Source organism: Bombina bombina, chromosome 10 (genome assembly GCF_027579735.1).
Source record: "Bombina bombina isolate aBomBom1 chromosome 10, aBomBom1.pri, whole genome shotgun sequence".
Classification (NCBI taxonomy): Eukaryota; Metazoa; Chordata; class Amphibia; order Anura; family Bombinatoridae; genus Bombina; species Bombina bombina.
In genome coordinates, this window is record NC_069508.1 from 93,053,412 (window position 1) to 93,079,072 (window position 25,661).

A 25,661-nucleotide genomic window follows, 5' to 3' on the forward strand; every position below is an offset into this window, starting at 1 on the left:
ATCCTATAACATTAAAGGGGCATATTCATGTATATCTGCAAATGTGGTATACATGATACATTGCACTGCAAGTGAAGTGGGATGCTATATTGGAGAAACAAGCCAAAAACTGCACCTTCGGATGAACTTACACAGACACTCAATCAAAAATCACTGTGAAACAAAATACTGCACCCCTGTTGGTCACCATTTCACCCGACCTGACCACTCCATCCAAAACCTCAAAATCAAAATTCTCAGAGGCAACTTCAAAAACACCATGGAAAGAAAAACCTTTGAAATGAAAATGATAATGCACTTCAACTTGTTTAATTCTGGACTAAATGCGGACTCTGGATTCTTAACACATTATCATACTTTTCTTTTGCAAGGTGTATCCAGTCCACGGATTCATCCTTTACTTGTGGGATATTCTCATTCCCTACAGGAAGTGGCAAAGAGAGCACACAGCAAAGCTGTCCATATAGCTCCCCCTCTAGCTCCACCCCCCAGTCATTCTCTTTGCCGGCTCTAAGCACTAGGGTCTCTCTATGGGAGGGTAAAGTGAATGTGGAGTTAGACAACTGGGAGGCAGATTTTCTAAGTCGTCAGACTTTTCACCCGGGGGAGTGGGAACTCCATCCGGAGGCATTTGCCCAGCTGACTCAGCTTTGGGGCACTCCAGAGTTTGATCTGATGGCATCCCGTCAGAACACCAAACTTCCTCTCTACGGGTCCAGGTCCCGGGATCCCAAGGCGGTATTGATAGATGCTCTAGCAGCGCCTTGGTCCTTGAATATGGCTTATGTTTTTCCACCGTTTCCTCTCCTCCCGCGTCTGGTTGCCAGAATCAAGCAGGAGAAGGCTTCGGTGATTCTGATAGCGTCTGCGTGGCCACGCAGGACTTGGTATGCACACCTAGTGGACATGTCATCTGTCCCACCATGGACACTGCCAATGAGGCAGGATCTTCTAATACAGGGTCCGTTCAAGCATCCAAATCTAGTTTCTCTACGTCTGACTGCTTGGAGATTGAACGCTTAATTCTATCAAAGCGTGATTTCTCTGAGTCAGTTATAGATACTCTGATTCAGGCTAGAAAGCATGTCACCAGGAAAATCTACCATAAGATATGGCGGAAATATCTTAGTTGTTGTGAATCCAAGGGTTACTCATGGAGTAAGATTAGGATTCCCAGGATATTGTCCTTTCTCCAAGAAGGATTGGAGAAAGGATTGTCAGCTAGTTCCTTAAAAGGACAAATATCTGCTCTGTTTATCCTTTTACACATGTGTCTGGCAGAGGTACCAGATGTTCAAGCGTTTGCTCAGGCTTTAGTCAGAATCAAGCCTGTCTTTAAACCTGTGGCTCCGTCATGGAGTCTAAATCTAGCTCTTTCAGTTCTTCAAGGGGTTCCGTTTGAACCTTTACATTCCATAGATATTAAGTTGTTATCTTGGAAAGTTTTGTTTTTGGTAGCTATCTCTTCTGCTCAAAGAGTTTCAGAATTATCTGCCTTACAGTGTGATTCACCTTACCTGGTGTTCCACGCAGATAAGGTAGTTTTGCGTACCAAGCCTGGTTTTCTTCCTAATGTTGTTTCTAACAAGAATATTAACCAGGAAATAGTTGTTCCTTCTCTGTGTCCTAATCCATCTTCAAAGAAGGAACGTCTACTACACAATCTTGATGTAGTTCGTGCTTTAAAGTTCTATTTACAAGCAACTAAGGATTTCAGACAAACATCTTCCTTGTTTGTTATCTATTCTGGTAAGAGGAGAGGTCAGAAAGCGACTACTACCTCTCTTTCCTCTTGGCTGAAAAGCATCATCCGTTTGGCCTATGAGACTGCGGGCCAGCAGCCTCCTGAAAGAATTACTGCTCATTCTACCAGAGTAGTGGCTTCCACATGGGCTTTCAAAAATGAGGCTTCTGTTGAACAGATTTGTAAGGCAGCGACTTGGTCTTCACTGCATACTTTTGCCAAATTTTACAAATTCAATACTTTTGCTTCTTCAGAGGCTATTTTTGGGAAAAAAGGTTTTGCAAGCAGTGGTGCCTTCCGTTTAAGCTACCTGTCTTGTTCCCTCCCTTCATCCGTGTCCTAAAGCTTTGGTATTGGTATCCCACAAGTAAAGGATGAATCCGTGGACTGGATACACCTTGCAAGAGAAAACAGAATTTATACTTACCTGATAAATTACTTTCTCTTGCGGTGTATCCAGTCCACGGCCCGCCCTGGCATTTAAGTCAGGTAAAAAATTTTTGTTTAAACTACAGTCACCACTGCACCCTATGGTTTCTCCTTTTTTTTCCTAACCTTTGGTCGAATGACTGGGGGGTGGAGCTAGAGGGGGAGCTAAATGGACAGCTTTGCTGTGTGCTCTCTTTGCCACTTCCTGTAGGGAATGAGAATATCCCACAAGTAAAGGATGAATCCGTGGACTGGATACACCGCAAGAGAAAGTAATTTATCAGGTAAGCATAAATTCTGTTTTTTGTAATGTACTTTCATTTAGTCAATTACATTGTATATTCCACATTCTTTATACATAGGTACACAGGTAAGCCTATGTCCACACTTCTGTCTTTTTTTTACTTTTGTATCTTTATAGATATTGATTCAATGTTGATATATAACTTTATGTCAGTATATGCTCTATGCAAAGCTATATATTTCCCCTGTACGTTTGTACTATTTTCTATATATATTTCCCCTGTCTGTTCTCCTACACTGGAAACTGTCTGCCTGTTACCTAAGCCCCCCTCATGATTTTTACGACACCTCCTCCTCTCCCTGCACTTTCTGTCTTCTTAGCAATTCTGTGTTTTAAAATATAATCTGTAAATTCCATTGAATTGGTCAGTATTGCTTTAGACTTGATAAAGGAAGGAACTCTTCCGAAAGCTTGTCAACTTATAAATGTATAGTTAGTCCAATAAAAAAAGTATCATTGCTCAATGCAATACTCTTGTTATTTTGATATTTAAATCACTGGACTAACATGGCTACTCCAATCAACGTATATATATATACACACAGTGGATATAAAAAGTCTACACACCCCTGTTAAAATGTCAGTTTTCTGTGATGTAAAACAATGAGACAAAGATAAATAATTTCAGAACTTTTTCCATCTTTAATGTGACCTATAAACTACACAACTCAATTGAAAAACAAACTGAAATGTTTTAGGTAGAGGGAAGAAAAAATATAAAAATAAAATACCAAATCTGTAAAACACACAAGCGCAAACAGACTCAAGTGTAGGTAAGTACAACAAACACACCACACAATATGGATTGCACTTACAAGATAGAAATTTAATCAGGCGTTTGTTAACAATAAACTTGATGACCAGAAGAAATCATTCATGCACGATAAAGTACAGAATAAGTCTTTACAAATACTGGAAAAGTCCCTCCAGATAGTAATACCGGGACCAGTGTATCAGTTCCTTGTGGGCATCCGTACTCGTGACTCAAAATAGCAATCGCTGTGTTTAGGAGCGCCAATGCCGATGCCGATATCGTCACTATGAAACAGTACGGATCCTCTAACAGTCCAAAAAGCCTCAACGCGTTTCAACCGCCAGCGTGCGGTCTTTCTCAAGAGTTGAAGATGATCTACTTCACCTCCTCAGAAAGGAAGTGCAGGTACAGCTATATTTCACACAGACATTGGTTGCACACTCTAGTTAGCCATTTATAACCATTCCTAATTGGCCTAGGCAAAAAAGGTAACCTAAGTTACAATATGGCGACGCCCACTGCTTTATGGACATCAACTTTACCCTTATTATTTCAATGTTTAAACAACTTATATAATTTTTAAACATACATGTACAAATTATTCTCAGGGTAATCTTTGCACTGAATACATCATTCAAGCAATGATTTATTTAGTGTTTAAAGGGACACTGAACCCAAATTTTTTCTTTTGTAATTCAGAAAGAGCATGCAATTTTAAGCAACTTTCTAATTTACTCCTATTTTCAATTTTTCTTCGTTCTCTTGCTATCATTATTTGAAAAAGAAGGCATCTAAGCCTTTTTTTGGTTTCAGTACTCTGGACAGCACTTTTTTATTGGTGGATGAATGTATCCACCAATCAGCAAGGACAACCCAGGTTGTTCACCCAAAATGGGCCGGCATCTAAACTTACATTCTTGCATTTCAAATAAAGATACCAAGAGAATGAAGAAAATTTGATAATAGGAGTAAATTAGAAAGTTGCTTAAAATTTCATGTTCAATCTGAATCACGGAAGAAAAATTTTGGTTACAGTGTCCCTTTAATGTCCCTTTAAAGTGAGCATTTATACATGAATGCATAGACTATATGAAACAAAACTAAATATGTACTAATATTACGTGCTGATCTTATGTAGTGCATCTCATTTGAATCACTTTTAACAGCTGAGATCTTCTTTTTTAAAGACTTCCTGGATTATTGTCAAAAAAGTATGATCTATCCTTGTATTTGATCTCTTTTGTTTTTGTAAAACTTTGTTGAAAATTAATAACACTTTAAAAAACATATTTTTGCATGAAAAAACCCCCGTTTAAGGAACAAAAGTACACAAAGAAAATGCTCTAAACTGTAACTTAGTATTCAACAACAATCACAATGGTCTAATTTAACAATCACATGGTCTAATGGGGTTGCTCACAACCAAAAGAAGCCGTTGCCAACTCTGTTGCATTTATTAAGCTGGCAATGTTTCCAGCTAGAGAACCTGTCCGCCCTGTGTTTGGTTCAAGCAAGCAGCATAGTTGCACCCATATAATATTGCAGTCACAAAACCAATAGGTCAACAGGAGGGTTTGTCAATCATCCCAGACAAATCTGTATAGAGGTGATATAAAGGGACAGACATCTTAAAAATTTGTATTGTTTAAAAATATAGATAATCCCTTTATTACCCTTTGCCCAGTTTTGCACAGAAAACATGGTTATATTAATACACTTTTTACCTCTGTGATTACCTTGTATCTAAGCCTCTTCTGACAGTCTCCTGATCATATGACTTTTTATTTATTATCTTTTGACTTGCATTTAAGCCAATTAAGGCTGTGACACACTGCAAGCGATGCGACGTGAGGCGAAGCAGCTTCTTCGCCCCGCGGCGCATTACTTTTGAAGTTCAAATATTTCATCTCTGAGCGCGCACAGCCGTATTTACACGCTGCGCGCCGCTCCGCTTGCAGTGTGTCACAGCCTTTAGTGCTGTGTTGTTAGAACCCATGGGCGTGAGCACAATGTTATCTTTATGGCTCACATGAACTAGCACTCTCCTGTTGTGAAAAGCTAGTAAAAAAACATGTGATCATGGGGCTGTTTTTAGTGACTTAGAAACAGGCAGAAATTTAGAGGTTTAAATGTTATAAAGTATATTAATATAACCATGTTGGTTGTACAAAGCTGGGGAATGGGTAGTAAAGGCATTAAACCACGTTAGAGCAGCACTCATAGGGAAAATTAAAAGTCACTTTATTAGAGTCCTTTAAAATAACACATTCCAACAATGAGGGTAAACACAAGACATCGTTACGCGTTTCGTGCCCAACTGGCACTTAGTCATAGTGATCCTATGACTAAGTGCCAGTTGGGCACGAAACGCGTAAGGATGTCTTGTGTTTACCCTCATTGTTGGAATGTGTTATTTTGAAGGACTCTAATAAAGTGACTTTTAATTTTCCCTATGAGTGCTGCTCTAACGTGGTTTTTTGGATTTGGTATTACGGCTTGCTCAGCCGTCAAGCGTGCACCACGTCACAATATTCAGCTCACGCCCCAAACAATTGCAGCACGCTATGTCTGTTAGTGGAGGAGACTGTCAGCTTTAGCCTTGGAGCAGCGTAGAGGATCTGTCTAGTAGTAAAGGCATTATCTATCTTTTTAAACAATAACAATTTTTGTGTTGACTGTCCCTTTAACTCCACCACTTCTAAGGTGGCAACAGATTAGAAAACTATAGTCTTACAACAACCACCACTTTTAAAGTACATTTCTTCTGTTAAGTGTGATCAGTCCACGGGTCATCATTACTTCTGGGATATTACTCCTCCCCAACAGGAAGTGCAAGAGGATTCACCCAGCAGAGCTGCATATAGCTCCTCCCCTCTACGTCACTCCCAGTCATTCTCTTGCACCCAACGACTAGATAGGATGTGTGAGAGGACTATGGTGATTATACTTAGTTTTATATCTTCAATCAAAAGTTTGTTATTTTAAAATAGCACCGGAGTGTGTTATTACCTCTCTGGCAGAGTTTGAAGAAGAATCTACCAGAGTTTTTGTTATGATTTTAGCCGGAGTAGTTAAGATCATATTGCTGTTTCTCGGCCATCTGAGGAGAGGTAAACTTCAGATCAGGGGACAGCGGGCAGATGAATCTGCATAGAGGTATGTAGCAGCTTTTATTTTCTGACAATGGAATTGATGAGAAAATCCTGCCATACCGATATAATGTCATGTATGTATACTTTACACTTCAGTATTCTGGGGAATGGTACTTCACTAGAATTACACTGTAAGAAATACATAAAGCTGTTTAATAACTAGAGATTATGTTTAACGTTTTTGCTGGAATGTAAAATCGTTTTCATTTACTGAGGTACTGAGTGAATAAATGTTTGGGGCCGTTTTTTGGCGCTTTTACTACGCATCAAATATTTCAGTCAGCAACTCATTGTATTCCCTGCATGATCCGGTTCATCTCTACAGAGCTCAGGGGTCTTCAAAACTTATTTTGAGGGAGGTAATTTCTCTCAGCAGAGCTGTGAGAATTGTAGTTTGACTGAGATAAAAAGGTTTATTCTGTAATTTGTTTCCTGCTTTCAGAATTTGTTATCTTTGCTAATGGGATTAAACCTTTGCTAAAGTTGTGTTGTTTACAAGGATTGAGGCTATAACTGTTTCAATTTATTAATTTTCAACTGTCATAGATCTTCTGTGCTTCTTAAAGGCACAGTACGTTTTAATATTATTCTAATTGAATTGTATTTCCAAGTTGCAAGTTTATTTGCTAGTGTGTTAAACATGTCTGATTCAGAGGATGATACCTGTGTCATTTGTTGCAATGCCAAAGTGGAGCCCAATAGAAATTTATGTACTAACTGTATTGATGCTACTTTAAATAAAAGTCAATCTGTACAAATTGAACAAATTTCACCAAACAACGAGGGGAGAGTTATGCCGACTAACTCGCCTAACGTGTCAGTACCTACATCTCCCGCTCAGAGGGAGGTGCGTGATATTGTAGCGCCGAGTACATCTGGGCGGCCATTACAAATCACATTACAGGATATGGCTACTGTTATGACTGAGGTTTTGGCTAAATTACCAGAACTAAGAGGTAAGCGTGATCACTCTGGGGTGAGAACAGAGTGCGCTGATAATATTAGGGCCATGTCAGACACTGCGTCACAGGTGGCAGAACATGAGGACGGAGAGCTTCATTCTGTGGGTGACGGTTCTGATCCAAACAGACTGGATTCAGATATTTCAAATTTTAAATTTAAACTGGAAAACCTCCGTGTATTACTAGGGGAGGTGTTAGCGGCTCTGAATGATTGTAACACAGTTGCAATACCAGAGAAAATGTGTAGGTTGGATAAATATTTTGCGGTACCGACGAGTACTGAGGTTTTTCCTATACCTAAGAGACTTACTGAAATTGTTACTAAGGAGTGGGATAGACCCGGTGTGCCGTTCTCACCCCCTCCGATATTTAGAAAAATGTTTCCAATAGACGCCACCACAAGGGACTTATGGCAAACGGTCCCTAAGGTGGAGGGAGCAGTTTCTACCTTAGCTAAGCGTACCACTATCCCGGTGGAGGATAGCTGTGCTTTTTCAGATCCAATGGATAAAAAGTTAGAGGGTTACCTTAAGAAAATGTTTGTTCAACAAGGTTTTATATTGCAACCCCTTGCATGCATTGCGCCGATCACGGCTGCAGCGGCATTCTGGATTGAGTCTCTGGAAGAGAACATTGGTTCAGCTACTCTGGACGACATTACGGACAGGCTTAGAGTCCTTAAACTAGCTAATTCATTCATTTCGGAGGCCGTAGTACATCTTACTAAACTTACGGTGAAGAATTCAGGATTCGCCATTCAGGCACGCAGGGCGCTGTGGCTAAAATCCTGGTCAGCTGATGTTACTTCTAAGTCTAAATTGCTTAATATACCTTTCAAAGGGCAGACCTTATTCGGGCCCGGGTTGAAAGAGATTATCGCTGACATTACAGGAGGTAAAGGCCATGCCCTGCCTCAGGACAAAGCCAAAGTTAAGGCTAGACAGTCTAATTTTCGTTCCTTTCGTAATTTCAAAGCAGGAGCAGCATCAACTTCCTCTGCACCGAAACAGGAAGGAGCTGTTGCTCGCTACAGACAAGGCTGGAAACCTAACCAGTCCTGGAACAAGGGCAAGCAGGCCAGGAAACCTACTGCTGCCCCTAAAACAGCATGAATTGAGGGCCCCCGATCCGGGATCGGATCTAGTGGGGGGCAGACTTTCTCTCTTCGCCCAGGCTTGGGCAAGAGATGTCCAGGATCCCTGGGCGCTAGAGATAATATCTCAGGGATACCTTCTGGACTTCAAATACTCTCCTCCAAGAGAGAGATTTCATCTGTCAAGATTGTCAACAATCCAGACAAAGAAAGAGGCGTTTCTACGCTGCGTACAAGAGCTCTTGTTAATGGGAGTAATCCATCCAGTTCCACGATCGGAACAGGGACAGGGGTTTTACTCAAATCTGTTTGTGGTTCCCAAAAAAGAGGGAACTTTCAGACCAATCCTGGACTTAAAGATCCTAAACAAATTCCTAAGAGTTCCATCGTTCAAGATGGAGACTATTCGGACAATTTTACCTATGATCCAAGAGGGTCAGTACATGACCACTGTAGATTTAAAAGATGCTTACCTTCACATACCGATTCACAAAGATCATTATCGGTACCTAAGGTTTGCCCTCCTAGACAGGCATTACCAGTTTGTGGCTCTTCCATTCGGATTGGCTACAGCTCCAAGAATCTTCACAAAGGTTCTGGGTGCTCTTCTGGCGGTACTAAGACCGCGGGGAATATCGGTAGCTCCATACCTAGACGACATTCTGATACAAGCTTCAAACTTTCAAACTGCCAAGTCTCATACAGAGTTAGTGCTGGCATTTCTAAGGTCACATGGATGGAAGGTGAACGAAAAGAAGAGTTCACTCGTTCCACTCACAAGAGTTCCCTTCCTGGGGACTCTTATAGATTCTGTAGAAATGAAGATTTACCTGACAGAGGACAGGCTAACAAGACTTCAAAGTGCTTGCCGCACCCTACATTCCATTCAACACCCGTCAGTGGCTCAATGCATGGAGGTAATCGGCTTAATGGTAGCGGCAATGGACATAGTACCCTTTGCACGCTTACACCTCAGACCACTGCAACTGTGCATGCTAAGTCAGTGGAATGGGGATTACTCAGACGTATCCCCTTCTCTGAATCTGGATCAAGAGACCAGAAATTCTCTTCTATGGTGGCTTTCTCGGCCACATCTGTCCAGGGGGATGCCGTTCAGCAGACCAGACTGGACAATTGTAACAACAGACGCCAGCCTTCTAGGTTGGGGTGCCGTCTGGAATTCTCTGAAGGCTCAGGGACAATGGAGTCAGGAGGAGAGTCTCCTGCCAATAAACATTCTGGAATTGAGAGCAGTTCTCAATGCCCTCCTGGCTTGGCCCCAGTTGACAACTCGGGGGTTCATCAGGTTTCAGTCGGACAACATCACGACTGTTGCTTACATCAACCATCAGGGAGGGACAAGAAGCTCCCTAGCTATGATGGAAGTATCAAAGATAATTCTCTGGGCAGAGTCTCACTCTTGCCACCTGTCAGCAATCCACATCCCAGGAGTGGAGAACTGGGAGGCGGATTTCTTAAGTCGTCAGACTTTTCATCCGGGGGAGTGGGAACTTCATCCGGAGGTCTTTGCCCAAATACTGCGACGTTGGGGCAAACCAGAGATAGATCTCATGGCGTCTCGACAGATTGCCAAGCTTCCTCGTTACGGGTCCAGATCCAGGGATCCAGGAGCAGTCCTGATAGATGCTCTGACAGCACCTTGGGACTTCAGGATGGCTTACGTGTTTCCACCCTTCCCGTTGCTTCCTCGATTGATTGCCAGAATCAAACAAGAGAGAGCATCAGTGATTCTAATAGCACCTGCGTGGCCACGCAGGACTTGGTATGCAGACCTGGTGGACATGTCATCCTGTCCACCTTGGTCTCTACCTCTGAAGCAGGACCTTCTGATACAGGGTCCCTTCAAACATCAAAATCTAACTTCTCTGAAGCTGACTGCTTGGAAATTGAACGCTTGATTTTATCAAGACGTGGGTTTTCTGAGTCAGTTATTGATACCTTAATACAGGCTAGGAAACCTGTTACCAGAAAGATTTACCATAAGATATGGCGTAAATACCTATATTGGTGTGAATCCAAAGGTTACTCTTGGAGTAAGGTTAGGATTCCTAGGATATTGTCTTTTCTACAAGAAGGTTTAGAAAAGGGTTTATCTGCTAGTTCATTAAAGGGACAGATCTCAGCTCTGTCCATTCTGTTACACAAACGTCTGTCAGAAGTTCCTGACGTCCAGGCTTTTTGTCAGGCTTTGACCAGGATTAAGCCTGTGTTTAAAACTGTTGCTCCACCATGGAGTTTAAACCTTGTTCTTAATGTTTTACAGGGCGTTCCGTTTGAACCCCTTCATTCCATTGATATAAAGTTGTTATCTTGGAAAGTTCTATTTTTAATGGCTATTTCCTCGGCTCGAAGAGTCTCTGAATTATCAGCCTTACATTGTGATTCTCCTTATTTGATTTTTCATTCGGATAAGGTAGTCCTGCGTACTAAACCTGGGTTCTTACCTAAGGTAGTTACTAACAGGAATATCAATCAAGAGATTGTTGTTCCTTCTTTATGCCCAAATCCTTCTTCAAAGAAGGAACGTCTACTGCACAACCTGGATGTAGTCCGTGCTCTAAAATTTTACTTACAGGCAACTAAGGAATTTCGACAAACGTCTTCTCTGTTTGTCATTTACTCTGGGCAGAGGAGAGGTCAAAAAGCTTCCGCTACCTCTCTTTCTTTTTGGCTTCGTAGCATAATTCGTTTAGCTTATGAGACTGCTGGACAGCAGCCTCCTGAAAGAATTACAGCTCATTCTACTAGAGCTGTGGCTTCCACTTGGGCCTTCAAGAATGAGGCCTCTGTTGAACAGATTTGCAAGGCTGCAACTTGGTCTTCGCTTCATACTTTTTCCAAATTTTACAAATTTGACACTTTTGCTTCATCGGAGGCTATTTTTGGGAGAAAGGTTCTTCAGGCAGTGGTTCCTTCTGTATAAAGAGCCTGCCTATCCCTCCCGTCATCCGTGTACTTTTGCTTTGGTATTGGTATCCCAGAAGTAATGATGACCCGTGGACTGATCACACTTAACAGAAGAAAACATAATTTATGCTTACCTGATAAATTCCTTTCTTCTGTAGTGTGATCAGTCCACGGCCCGCCCTGTTTTTAAGGCAGGTAAATATTTTTTAATTTATACTCCAGTCACCACTTCACCCTTGGCTTTTCCTTTCTCGTTGGTCCTTGGTCGAATGACTGGGAGTGACGTAGAGGGGAGGAGCTATATGCAGCTCTGCTGGGTGAATCCTCTTGCACTTCCTGTTGGGGAGGAGTAATATCCCAGAAGTAATGATGACCCGTGGACTGATCACACTACAGAAGAAAGGAATTTATCAGGTAAGCATAAATTATGTTTTTGCCGGCTCCATGCTGTGTCTGTAGCTTGATAAATAGAGCCTACTCAGCCTACAATAAGCTTGACTCATTAATGCAAAACCAATGTGCTTTAATGAATGAGAAGATGTAATTTTATCATTTGAATGTCTTTTATATACAGTGTATTTAATTGCTGTGATCTAATACACTTTTTTTTCACATAATTGTGTTTATTATACCATATAAAATAATAACCACAAAAACAAATGTCCACAGCACCAAATATATGAGGAATTTCTTGTCTTTATTCTTAGCTTGATAAAAGCATGTAAGCACACAGCAACAGCAAGGAACACAAGTACACAATGAAAATGCTCTAAACTGTAACTTAAAGCAACATTGTATCAAGCCCCGAAAAAATGCGCCTAAAAAGTCGCGATTATTTTCACAATAGTTCGCAATGTGTGAAGTCAAAAATGTCGCCAGTATTTATCAATATTTTAGAGACATTTTTGGGGCAAAACTTTTTTGCGATGTCAAGCGAATGGCTGATCCTAGTTTTCTTGCGAAAATGTCATTTGCACTATATTTATCAATCTTAATTTTAGACACCGGTAAATGGTTTATTGTTTTAGTCAAGTGATTGTTTAAAAGAATGTTATTTCTTATATATTAAAGTTAGTTTTATTTTGCCCCTTCTTTGGCTCTCTTTCATTAAGGAAGGTTGCCCGTTTTTTGGAGCTCATCTTCTTTCTTTTTAATACACTTATTTCAATTGCACTTTAATTATTTTATTTTTTTTATAATATATTTATTATTATTCAGGATCTGCGCCTTGTTGTGGGCAATTTCTAACCCTAGATACAGCAAGAAAAATACATATTTCCATTTTCCCTCCAGACAAACAACAATATCGCTCTTTATTTTTCACTCCTCGCAACCTACAAATTGGCGAGATTGAAAGCAGTGAATATTACATGCAACACTTTTCATAAATATATGAGAACTGCGAATATATACGGGCATTTTAAAATGCCAATAGAGATTAATACAAAAATTAGGCATTTCCAGACAACTTATTTGCATATACTTAAGACTTGTGAATGGTTATGAGTCAATTTGTTCGCACATATGAAAAGTTGCGACTTTATTGGTGCGTGACCTTTCATAAATATGGTGATATCATTTGTGAGGTTTTTTTTTAAGACAAATGTGAGAATTTTCTTGTTCTCACTTTGATAAATCTTAGTATTCTAATGTAACAATCACATGGTCTAATGGGGTTGCTCACAACCAAAAGAAGCCGTTGTCAACTCTGTTCCATTTATTAAGCTGGCAATGTTTCCAGCTAGAGAACCTGTCCACCCTGTGTTTGGTTCAAGCAAGCAGCATAGTTGCACCCATATAATATTGCACTCACAAAACCAATAGGTCAACAGGAGGGTTTGTCAAATCTTTTAGCATGATTAAGGGTGAATAACCCGAAATGTTGCATTTTGTTGTTGCTGTGTGCCTACATGCTTTTATCAAGCTGAGAACAAAGACAAGAAATTCCTCTTCCTCATATATTTGGTGCTGTGGACATTTGTTTTTGTGGTTATATTGAGGGGCGTTTGCAGCGGCCCCCTACCACCTGCACCAGGTACAGTGCTGTTTTTCTAAGTTGAACAATATAAAATAATAACAGTGACAATATATTTTTTTTTGTTATTACACACAGAGCCTAACAAGTTATGATGTCTGTAGTATTCTGCTGGGGATATCCACGATGCTGGTGTGGCTTGGGGTCATACGATACTTAGGATTCTTTGAGAAGTACAATGTAAGTTTACTTTAAAATGCGTTATAAAAAAAAACATGCTAGGCAATATGTTATATCACATAATGTGAAGGGACAAGATTTACGTTTGGCATAGATAAAGATTAAAGGGATATGACAACAAAAATGTTCTTTGATTCAGAGAGAGCGTACAATTTAAAAAAAAATTCCAATTTACTTCTATTATCAAATTTGCTTAGTTCCTATGATATTCTGTGTTAAAGAGATACCTAGGTAGACATCTGGATCACTACATGGCAGGAAATAGTGCTGCCATCTAGTGCTCTGCAAATGGATAACATTCTTGTAAAACTGCTGCCATCTAGTGCTCTGCAAATGGATAACATTCTTGTAAAACTGCTGCCATCTAGTGCTCTGCAAATGAATAACATCCTTGTAAAACTGCTGCCATCTAGTGCTCTGCAAATGAATAACATCCTTGTAAAACTGCTGCCATCTAGTGCTCTTGCATATGGATAACATTCTTGTAAAACTGCTGCCATCTAGTGCTCTGCAAATGAATAACATCCTTGTAAAACTGCTGCCATCTAGTGCTCTGCAAATGAATAACATCCTTGTAAAACTGCTGCCATCTAGTGCTCTTGCAAATGGATAACATTCTTGTAAAACTGCTGCCATCTAGTGCTCTTGCAAATGGATAACATTCTTGTAAAACTGCTGCCATCTAGTGCTCTTGCAAATGGATAACATTCTTGTAAAACTGCTGCCATCTAGTGCTCTTGCATATGGATAACATTCTTGCAAAACTGCTGCCATTTAGTGCATCAGAAATGGGCAGGCTCCTAAGCATACATCTCTGCTTTTCAAGAAAAGATAACAAGAAAACAAAGAAAAATTAATAATAGACGTAAATTAGAAAGTTGTTTAAAATCACACGCTCTATTTGAATCATGAAATAATCAAAAATGGGGTTTGATATCCCTGTTAATAAAAAAGCCAATTTAATTGTTTTAAATTTTACTGATATAGCAAAAAATGTCTGATAATATAGTATGCATGCTGATTGGCTGAAACAATACTAAAGCGTGGATAGGGATACATTTCCATGAGCCAGAAAACAAAAAGTAGGTTTATTCAGCACCTGTTGCTTTTAATAGACTGAGAACCTTTTATAGACTAACAGAAGTGATACATTTTTCTATCGTTTCATTTTTTTTTTCTAAATCTGATTTATTTATTTTCTTAGCTTTATTGAGTGTTCTTCTATATGAGCAAATTGCAACATTCCTACCAGTATCAGTAAAGATTCAAATTTTAGTGCAAAAATAATTAAATAAAAATGAAAAAACAAATATGCCCAAACCACCATTTTGACCGCTAACAATTACATACTATGGCAACCAATAAATGGCATTTTGTGTGGATATCACAATGCACAATTTCTTGGGAGCTGTTGACAAGATATCTGTATTCTACCCAGTAGCTGTTTAACCTCTTAAGGACATATGACGGAATTTTTCCGTCATAAAACAATTGAGCAAACTGAAAGCTGTTTCCTTAAAGGGTTAAGCCTGGATCCAGCTCAGTTGACATTTTAAATATGTTATTACTGTACTAGATATTTATCCAGTAATATAACTATAAAGAGTGTACATTGGCAGTTTCTGCTTTTCTAGTTTAAAGGGCAGTACCGTGTTAGACCGTGTAAAAGTAAAAATCCTTTTGTAAGAAATTAAGAAAAGTGATGCACAGGTGATACCTTTAACCCTTTCCAGTCCTTTAAATATCTAATGGGTGCGGCCGGCAGGTCTTATTTAATTTCCGCGCCAATTTTTTGAATTACACAGCTAAATAGCAAGTCACAGCTAAAACCCTTTGTTGGATATATTCCGACAAAGGACCGCAAAGTGTTAATAGGTAACTAATAGTGGATACAGTTGCAAGCTTTCAGGACACTGAGGTCCCATCGTCAGGCATTGTGATCAGGCCACGACAGGCTTAAAGGGACACTAAACACAAAATGTAAACTACATGATTATAAACTTTCATATATAAGAATGTTTGCAATGAAAACTGCAGCTTTATTTTGTCAAATGAGAATATTGTTTTATGTTCTTTTCACTGAGTTCCCTGTCCCCCAGAACAAAGAACCAATCACAAACTAATATTCAGATATAGCACAAACTCTTACCTAGATTATGAGTCTTGAGTTAGCCTTAAAAAGCAGCGTTGAGAGGTCCCAACGCTGCTTTTTTCCTAACGCTGGTATTACGAGTCTTGCAGGTACAGGTATACTGCTCACTTTTTTGGCCAGACTCGGAAATACCGCAAATCCACTTACGTAAATTGCGTGTCCTCTTTTTTTCAATGGGACTTCCATAACGCCGGTATTACGGTATTACGAGTCCGCAAAAAAGTGAGCGGTATAGCCTCTCCTGTCAAGAGTGGTACCGCATTTAAAAGTCAGTAGTTAAGAGTTTCATGGGCTAACGCCGTAGTATAAAACTCTTAACTAAAGTGCTAAAAAGTACACTAACACCCATAAACTACCTATTAACCCATAAACCGAGCCCCCTCCCCACATCGTAAACACTAAAAAAATATATTTTTAACCCCTAATCTGCAGAACTGGACATCGCTGCCACTATAATAAACATATTAACCGCTAAACCGCTGCCCGCCGGCATCGCAAACACTAGTTAAATTATTATTAACCCCTAATCTGTCGTCCCTAACATCGCCAACACCTACCTACATTTATTAACCCCTAATCTGCCGTCCCAACGTCGCCGCAACTATATTAAATGTATTAACCCCTAAATCTAAGTCTAACCCTAACACCCCCCTAACTTAAATATAATTTAAATAAATCTAAATTAAATTACTATCATTCACTAAATTATTCCTATTCAAAACTAAATACTTACCTATAAAATAAACCCTAAGATAGCTACAATATAACTAATAGTTACATTGTAGCTATCTAAGGGTTTATTTTTATTTTACAGGCAACTTTGTATTTATTTTAACTAGGTAGAATAGTTATTAAATTGTGATTAACTATTTAATAGCTACCTTGTTAAAATAAAGAGACAAATATACCTGTAAAATAAATACTAACCTAAGTTACAATTACACCAAACACTACACTAACACTACACTAATAATAAACCAAATTATCAAAAATAAAAAAAATGAAACCTAATCCCTCTAAAAATAAATAAGCCCCCCAAAATAACCCCCCCTAATCTAATACTAAACTACCAATAGCCTTTAAAATGTCTTTTGTAGGGCATTGCCCTGAGTTAAACAGCTCTTTTGCATTAAAAAAATACTAAGGCCCCTAGTTATCAAGCCGTCAACCTCAAATACGCTGGAATTCCGCAGCGTATTTGTGGCGAGGCTGATTCGCCTTAGTTATCAAGCCCTAGATACCGGCAAAAGTAGTAGTAGACTCAGTCCGACACAGATCGATGCTTACGTCACTACAGATGTTCCGCACACAAGTGCGGCACAATCTGACTACTTTTGCTAGTTATCAAATGACTAGTAGGTACGCTCGGCACTTTTCCGGCCCAGCGTACCTGGTTTTCAAACCGCCGCCCTGGAGACGGCGGATCCCATAGGAATCAATGGGAGTCTGACCATAGCGAAAGTTCATGTTCGCTGCTGCCAGACATCCCATTGATTCCTATGGGAGCTGTCTACACCTAACACCCTAACATGTACCCCGAGTCAAAACACCCCTAATCTGTCCCCCTACACCGCCGCAACTAAATAAAGTTATTACCCCCTAAACCGCCGCTCCCGGAGCCCACTGCCCCTATAATAAATATGTTAACCCCTAAACCGCCGCTCCCGGACCCCACCGCCACCTACATTATACCTATTAACCCCTATCCTGCCCCCCCTACACCGCCGCCACTGTAATAAAATTATTAACCCCTAAACCTAAGTCTAACACTAACCCTAACACCCCCTAACTTAAATATTAATTAAATAAATCTAAATAATATTTCTCTTATTAAATAAATTAATCCTATTTAAAACTAAATACTTACCTTTAAAATAAACCCTAATATAGCTACAATATAAATAATTATATTGTAGCTATTTTAGGATTTATTTTTTATTTTACAGGCAACTTTCAATTTATTTTAACTAGGTACAATAGCTATTAAATAGTTATTAACTATTTAATAGCTACCTAGCTAAAATAAAGAGAAATTTACCTGTAAAATAAAAACTAACCTAAGTTACAATTACACCTAACACTACACTATACTTTAATAAATTATTCCTATTTAAAACAAAATACTTACCTGTAAAATAAACCCTAAGATAGCTACAATATAAATAATAATTACATTGTAGCTATTTTAGGATTTATATTTATTTTACAGGTAACTTTGTATTTATTTTAGCTAGTTAGAATAGTTATTAACTATTTAATAACTACCTAGCTAAAAGAAATAAAAAATTACCTGTAAAATAAATCCTAACCTAAGTTACAATTAAACCTAACACTACACTATCATTAAATTAATTAAATAAATTACCTACAAATAACTACAATTAAATTAAATAAACTAACTAAAGTACTAAAAAAATAAAAAAAGCTAAGTTACAAAAAATAAAAAAAAATAAGTTACAAACATTTAAAAAAATATTACAACAATTGTAAGCTACTTACACCTAATCTAAGCCCCCTAATAAAATAACAAAGCCCCCCCAAATAAAAAAATGCCCTACCCTATTCTAAATTAAAAAGTTACCAGCTCTTTTACCTTACCAGCCCTTAAAAGGGCCTTTTGCGGGGCATGCCCCAAACAATTCTGCTCTTTTGCCTGTAAAATAAAAATACAACCCCCCTCAACATTAAAACCCACCACCCACATACCCCTAATCTAACCCAAACCCCCCTTAAATAAACCTAACACTACCCCCCTGAAGATCATCCTACCTTGAGTCGCCTTCAGCCAGCCGACCACCGATGGAACCGAAGAGGAGATCCAGAGCGGCAGAAGTCATCATCCAAGGGGCTCTGAAGAAGTCTTCCATCCGATGAAGTCATCATCCAGGTGGCGCTGAAGAGGTCTTCCATCCGATAGAATTCTTCATCCAGGCGGCGTCTTCAATCTTCATCCATCCGGAGCGGAGCCATCTTCAGACGAGCCGACGCGGAGCCATCCTCTTCTTCCCGACGACTAACGACAAATGGATATTCCTTTAAGGGACGTCATCCAAGATGGCGTCCCTTCAATTCCGATTGGCTGATAGGATTCTATCAGCCAATCGGAATTAAGGTAGGAAAAATCTGATTGGCTGATTGAATCAGCCAATCAGATTGAAGTTCAATCCGATTGGCTGATCCAATCAGCCAATCAGATTGAGCTCGCATTCTATTGGCTGTTCCGATCAGCCAATAGAATGCGAGCTCAATCTGATTGGCTGATTGGATCAGCCAATCGGATTGAACTTCAATCTGATTGGCTGATTCAATCAGCCAATCAGATTTTTCCTACCTTAATTCCAATTGGCTGATAGAATCCTATCAGCCAATCGGAGTTGAAGGGACGCCATCTTGGATGACGTCCCATAAAGGAATATCCATTCGTCGTTAGTCGTCGGGAAGACGAGGATGGCTCCGCGTCGGCTCGTATGAAGATTGAAGACGCCGCCTGGATGAAGACTTCTATCGGATGGAAGACTTCTTTAGCGCCCCTTGGATGATGACTTCTGCCGCTCCGGATCTCCTCTTCGGTTCCATCGGTGGTCGGCTGGCTGAAGACGACTTAAGGTAGGATGATCTTCAGGGGGGTAGTGTTAGGTTTATTTAAGGGGGGTTTGGGTTAGATTAGGGGTATGTGGGTGGTGGGTTTTAAATGTTGGGGGGGTTGTATTTTTATTTTACAGGCAAAAGAGCAGAATTGTTTGGGGCATGCCCCGCAAAAGGCCCTTTTAAGGGCTGGTAAGGTAAAAGAGCTGGTAACTTTTTAATTTAGAATAGGGTAGGGCATTTTTTTTTATTTTGGGGGGCTTTGTTATTTTATTAGGGGGCTTAGATTAGGTGTAAGTAGCATAAAATTGTTGTAATATTTTTTTAAATGTTTGTAACTTATTTTTTTTATATTTTGTACTTTAGTTAGTTTATTTAATTTAATTGTAGTTATTTGTAGTTAATTTATTTAATTAATTTAATGATAGTGTAGTGTTAGGTTTAATTTGTAACTTAGGTTAGGATTTATTTTACAGGTAATTTTTTATTTCTTTTAGCTAGGTAGTTATTAAATAGTTAATAACTATTTAATAACTATTCTAACTAGCTAAAATAAATACAAAGTTACCTGTAAAATAAATATAAATCCTAAAATAGCTACAATATAATTATTATTTATATTGTAGCTATCTTAGGGTTTATTTTACAGGTAAGTATTTAGTTTTAAATAGGAATAATTTATTAAAGTATAGTGTAGTGTTAGGTGTAATTGTAACTTAGGTTAGTTTTTATTTTACAGGTAAATTTCTCTTTATTTTAGCTAGGTAGCTATTAAATAGTTAATAACTATTTAATAGCTATTGTACCTAGTTAAAATAAATTGAAAGTTGCCTGTAAAATAAAAATAAATCCTAAAATAGCTACAATATAATTATTATTTATATTGTAGCTATATTAGGGTTTATTTGAAAGGTAAGTATTTAGTTTTAAATAGGATTAATTTAGTTAATAAGAGAAATATAATTTAGATTTATTTAATTAATATTTAAGTTAGGGGGTGTTAGGGTTAGTGTTAGACTTAGGTTTAGGGGTTAATAATTTTATTACAGTGGCGGCGGTGTAGGGGGGGCAAGATAGGGGTTAATAAATGTATTATAGGTGGCGACGGTGTAGGGGGGGCAGGATAGGGATTAATAAGTTTATTATAGGTGGCGACGGTGTAGGGGGGGCAGATTAGGGGTTAATAAGTTTAATATAGGTTGCGGCGTGGTCCGGGAGCGGTGGTTTAGGGGTTAAACTATTTATTTAGTTGCGGCGAGGTCCGGGATCCGCAGGATAGGGGTTTATAACTTTATTATAGGTGGCGGCGGTATAGGGGGGCAGGATAGGGGTTACTAGGTATAATATAGGTGGCGGCGGGGTCCGGGAGCGGCGGTTTAGGGGTTAATAACTTTATTGAGTTGCGGGGGACTCCGGGGCGCCGGTATAGGGGGTAGAACAGTGTAGTTAGTGTGGGTGCTTAGTGACAGGGGTATCAATAAAGCTGTCAAAAACCCGAAGAGTAGCGAGATCGGATGAGTGATAACTCTCACACTCCGCTGCTCATCGCCCCGTACTTGGTGCGCGGCTTTTTGACAGCTTTTTTGATAACTTAGGCGAAATTTTGAAGGTCCGCGGCGGCTATGGTAGGTGAGCTTAGGCGGGCGTATTGGACCAGCGAAGGCAGGTAAAGTAGACGGCTTGATAACTACCCCCCTAAATCCCCCCTCTAACAGTAAATCCACCAAACCCCCCAAAATAAAAAAAAACTAACACTAAAAAATCCTAAACTACCCTTTTCCCCTAATGGGGCATTTGTATGGGCATTGCCCTTAAAAGGGCATTCAGCTCTTTTACAAGTGCCCATTAAATCCCTCATCTAAAAAATAAAAAAAATCCCCAAAATAAAAAAAATCCTATTTCTAAGCCCAAAATAGGTAATCACCGTTCCTGAAGTCCGGTGGAGAAGGTCCTCTTCCAGACGGCTGTGAAGTCTTCTTGGAACCGGCGACATCTTCCATCTTCATCCAGGACTAAGTCATCGCGGAGCGGTGATGACCGTGGAACTGAAGACCGGCCACCGTGGAGCCATGGAGCGTGGAGGATCCTCTTCGTACGATCACCGCCGTACACTGAATATTGAATGCAAGTTACGCGTTTAAATATGGCGTCACTTGCATTCCTATTGGCTGATTTGAATCTTCAAATTCAAATTAGTAAATAGGATGAGAGCTACTGAATTCCTATTGGCTGATTTGATTGTTGATGCAAAACTGATAATCCAACTTTTAAAAGCATGTGACACCATAAAGGCTTAGGGCGGGAGGGAAAAGTAAACAAAAGCTTGCATAAATTGCCTTAAAGTATTAACCCAAGCCTCCCTTGGAGGAAGTGAAACAAAACACATTTTTTAGATGTATTTTACAACAAAAGGCTGTAAAATAAACAATGAATGTATATTGCAATAATGTTTCACTTGCAATAGTGAAACAATTTATGCGTTGTTGAAATTTCAAGTTTAACGGTCCTTTTAATGGAGAAGGAGTTTGTGCGGACATTGCAACAGGACCGCGATACTGTTTAGCAACTTCCATAGATATTTAAAGACATTAATCACATTGAGGTTGTCATATAAAATGTTTGATTATATGTCGTAAAAAAATCTTTGCAATATACTTTCATTATTTATTTTGTCCAACGTTAAACTTGATATATCCCACACTGCCCTTGGTTACACACTTTAATGACCCATTTATAATTTCCCCTTATTGGTTTCATCAAAGAGGCAGCCCCCATAGGTTTATCGTCACTTAAAGGAATAGTAAACCCAAATAGTTTCTTTCATGATTCAGATAGAGCATGCAATTTTAAGTAACTCTCTAATTTACACCTATTATACATTTTTCTTTGTTCTTTTGGTATCTTTTTTTGAAAAAGCAGGAATTAACGCTTTTGAGCCTGCCCATTTTAGGTTCAGAACCTGGGTTGCGCTTGCTTATTGGATGGCTAAATGTAGTTACCAATCAGCAAGCACTATCCAGGGTACTGAACCAAAAAATAGGCGGGCTCCAAAGCTTTCATTCCTGCTTTTTCAAATAGAGATAGCAAGAGAACAAAGAAAAATAGCTAATAGGAGTAAATCAGAAAGTTGCTTAAAATTGCATGCTCTATCTGAATCATGAAAGAAAATATTTGGGTTTACAATCCCTTTAAACTTTACTTTTTTTTTTTATTATTTAAACAGCCAATATAATTTAAAAACACATGTCCATAGTATTCACAGGCTAATATTTTGAATACATCATTATGCCTAGCATTATTATTTAATGTCTCTTGGACAGCTGCTGCTATTAATTTCAGGCTCTCCCAGTTGGGCATCCGCTGTGCAACAACCCTGATACTTTCAGTTGTAACTTGCACATAATCGAGCCCAGTAGTGTTTTGTGATTTTACTTATGTCTCTTTACATATTAATTAAATACTTATTTCCTACAATTTCTATCCATTTATACAGCTGCTGATTCTGACGTTAAGGGCAGCTCTTCCTAACGTGATCCGATTTTGCTGTTGTGCTGCTATGATATACCTGGGGTACTGCTTTTGTGGATGGATTGTCTTGGGTCCTTACCACGTAAAGGTAATTTAAAGGGACATACAAATACAAAAATAAAATACACTAATGTATTACAGCAATTTGTTATTACACTGATGTCTTGTATATATTTTTGTGTTTAACCCCTGCAACGGGTTTAAACAGATAGTTAAAGGGACAGTGTACCCTAATTTTTTCTGCCCTTTCATTTGTTCACAAATATCTAGTTTACCTGCTGGAGTGTATTCAATTGTTCACAAATAGCTCCTTTACCTTTATTTCATTATTTAAAACAGACAATGTTACACTCCCAGTGGGGGTTAAAAGAGATAAGTATTGAAATGCAAATTTTCAGTTATTCTCTCTATATATTGGGCTTTGGCATGTAAGACAGATATAAGATAAGGAAACATGTGTACAGAAAGTGATAAAAAAAAGGTGACATGTTTGCTCTGCATGCTCAATCCATTTTAATGGGTTGTGGTTTCAAAGAACAAAGACAGTTATTTCATATACAAAAATAAACCTAAATAATAGATTTTTCATACATTTTTTAATCTGTTACTGGTATAACAAGTAATTGGAAATGCATTAAGGGGGAAAAATTACAGTACACTGTACCGCCAACTAGACCACCAACAATCTCCAGAATGTAGTGTGGGGATCGCCAAAAACAGAGTTTGATCTGTGATCCCCTGCATGAAGAAAAGAGCTTGTCATGTACACTGAAAGGGTTAAATACCATATTTAAAACAAAGAATGTTTTAGGAGCAGCATCCAATTAGAGTGGCTATTTTATTAAACATTGAACTTGACTATCTACCCGGAGATGGATTAAAAAGGAGCCTTAAAGCGACAGTCTACACCTTAGTCATTGTAAAGTCTTACTTAAAGGGCCATAATACCCAAATGTTTAAACACTTGAAAGTGATGCAGCATAGCTGTAAAAAGCTGACTAGAAAATATCACCTGGACATCTCTATGTAAAAAAGAAAGATATTTTACCTCAAAAGTTCCTCAGTAGCCACCTCCCATTGTAAAGGATTTCTAAGCAGCATTTTAGTGTGTCTGTCCTGGGACATCTGAAGGGACTAGCATCGTGCACTCTCATATTATTTCACCAATCAGGTAAAGGAAGTTTACAATGAAATCTCATGAGAGTCAAGTCAAATCTCATGAGATCACAGTAAAAGTTCATGACCTCAGCACTGCTGATGCTGATTGGCTGCTGTTCATTTCTTCATTTTTTTTCATTTTTTTACCTGCAGCTGGGAGCAGCTGAGTATAACTTTTTACACAGAACTTATTCTGCTGAGCTGAGGAGATTGTGAGGTAAAATATCTTCCTTTTTTACATAGAGATGCTCAGGTGATATTTTCCTGTCAGCTTTTTACAGTTATACTGCATCAGTTTCAAGTGATTTAGCATATGAGTATTATGTCCCTTTAAGATTAAGCTGCAAAATATCCTCTTGCTCCCTTTCTATATCATGCAGCAGTAACAGTAAAAAAGTTATTTTAAAATGACTATTGTTTCTGGGCCACTTTGATATAGCTGCTAAGCTCCGCCCACTGATGACATCACGATCTGGGCTGCATCTATGCACTCTGCTAGATAGCATTAACAATCGGTTGAATCCAATTAGTGAGTCTTTTGTAACTAGTGAAGCCTTTAATGCAGCCCAGATCATGATGTCATCAGTGGGCGGAGCTTGGCAAACATTTCAAAGTGACCAGAAACAAAATTCATTTTAAAATAACTTTTTTTACTGCATGATATAGAAAGGGAGCAGGAGGCTATTTGCAGCTTAATCTAAAGTAAGACTTTAAGATGACTAAGCTGTAGACTGTCCCTTTAAGGCTCCTTTTTTTATCCATCTCCGGGTATTCTATTAGGGGGTTAAACTGATGAATTATATGATGCATTGACCATACTGAGGTGAATTAGCAAGTATTGCACCAGTAAAATGCTGTTATTTATTTGTACATGTACACTGTCCATTTAAAGTCAGCTCCAGAGCAGTAATGCACTACTGGGTGCTAGCTGAACACATCTGGGGAGCAAGTGACAAGAGAGAAATTTGTGTAGCCACCAATCTAGCTATAGATGCTTTCAATCCAGGATACCAAGAGAGCAAAGCAAATTTGATAATAAAACTAAATTGATAAGTCTCTTAAAATGTCTTGCTTTGTCTGAACCATCTGAGTTTAGTTTTGACTGTCATGTCCCTTTAATTAACTATAATGTTGAATAAGTGCAATGGTACACTCTGCAGTACATTTATTCTTTTTTTTTATTATTCTTTTTTTAAGCACAATCTGTGGTTAAAAAAGTTGATGAATATATTACTTATAAGATAAAACAAGAAGACATACCGCTAGATTTAGAGTTCTGCGGCCAAAGGGGTGCGTTAGCTACGTGTGCTTTTTTCCCCCCGCACCTTTTAAATACCGCTGGTATTTAGAGTTCACAGAAGGGCTGCGTTAGGCTCCAAAAAAGGGAGCGTAGAGCATATTTACCGCCACTGCAACTCTAAATACCAGCGTTGCTTACGGACGCGGCCAGCTTCAAAAACGTGCTCGTGCACGATTCCCCCATAGAAAACAATGGGGCTGTTTGAGCTGAAAAAAAACCTAACACCTGCAAAAAAGCAGCGTTAAGCTCGTAACGCAGCCCCATTGTTTCCTGTGGGGAAACACTTCCTAAGTCTGCACCTAACACCCTAACATGTACCCCAAGTCTAAACACCCCTAACCTTACACTTATTAACCC

At 38.9% G+C, this 25,661-nt stretch overlaps 1 protein-coding gene across 1 annotated transcript in view; it reads left to right on the forward strand.

The window, feature by feature from the left end:
• The window catches only part of MCOLN3 (mucolipin TRP cation channel 3), a 253,553-nt gene that overhangs the window by 195,799 nt on the left and 32,093 nt on the right, over positions 1-25,661 (forward strand). Inside the window, exons 10-11 of the mRNA XM_053693240.1 lie at positions 13,480-13,581; positions 22,812-22,934. Of these exons, the coding sequence (XP_053549215.1) occupies positions 13,480-13,581; positions 22,812-22,934 (225 nt within the window). The remainder of the gene's footprint in view (positions 1-13,479; positions 13,582-22,811; positions 22,935-25,661) is intronic.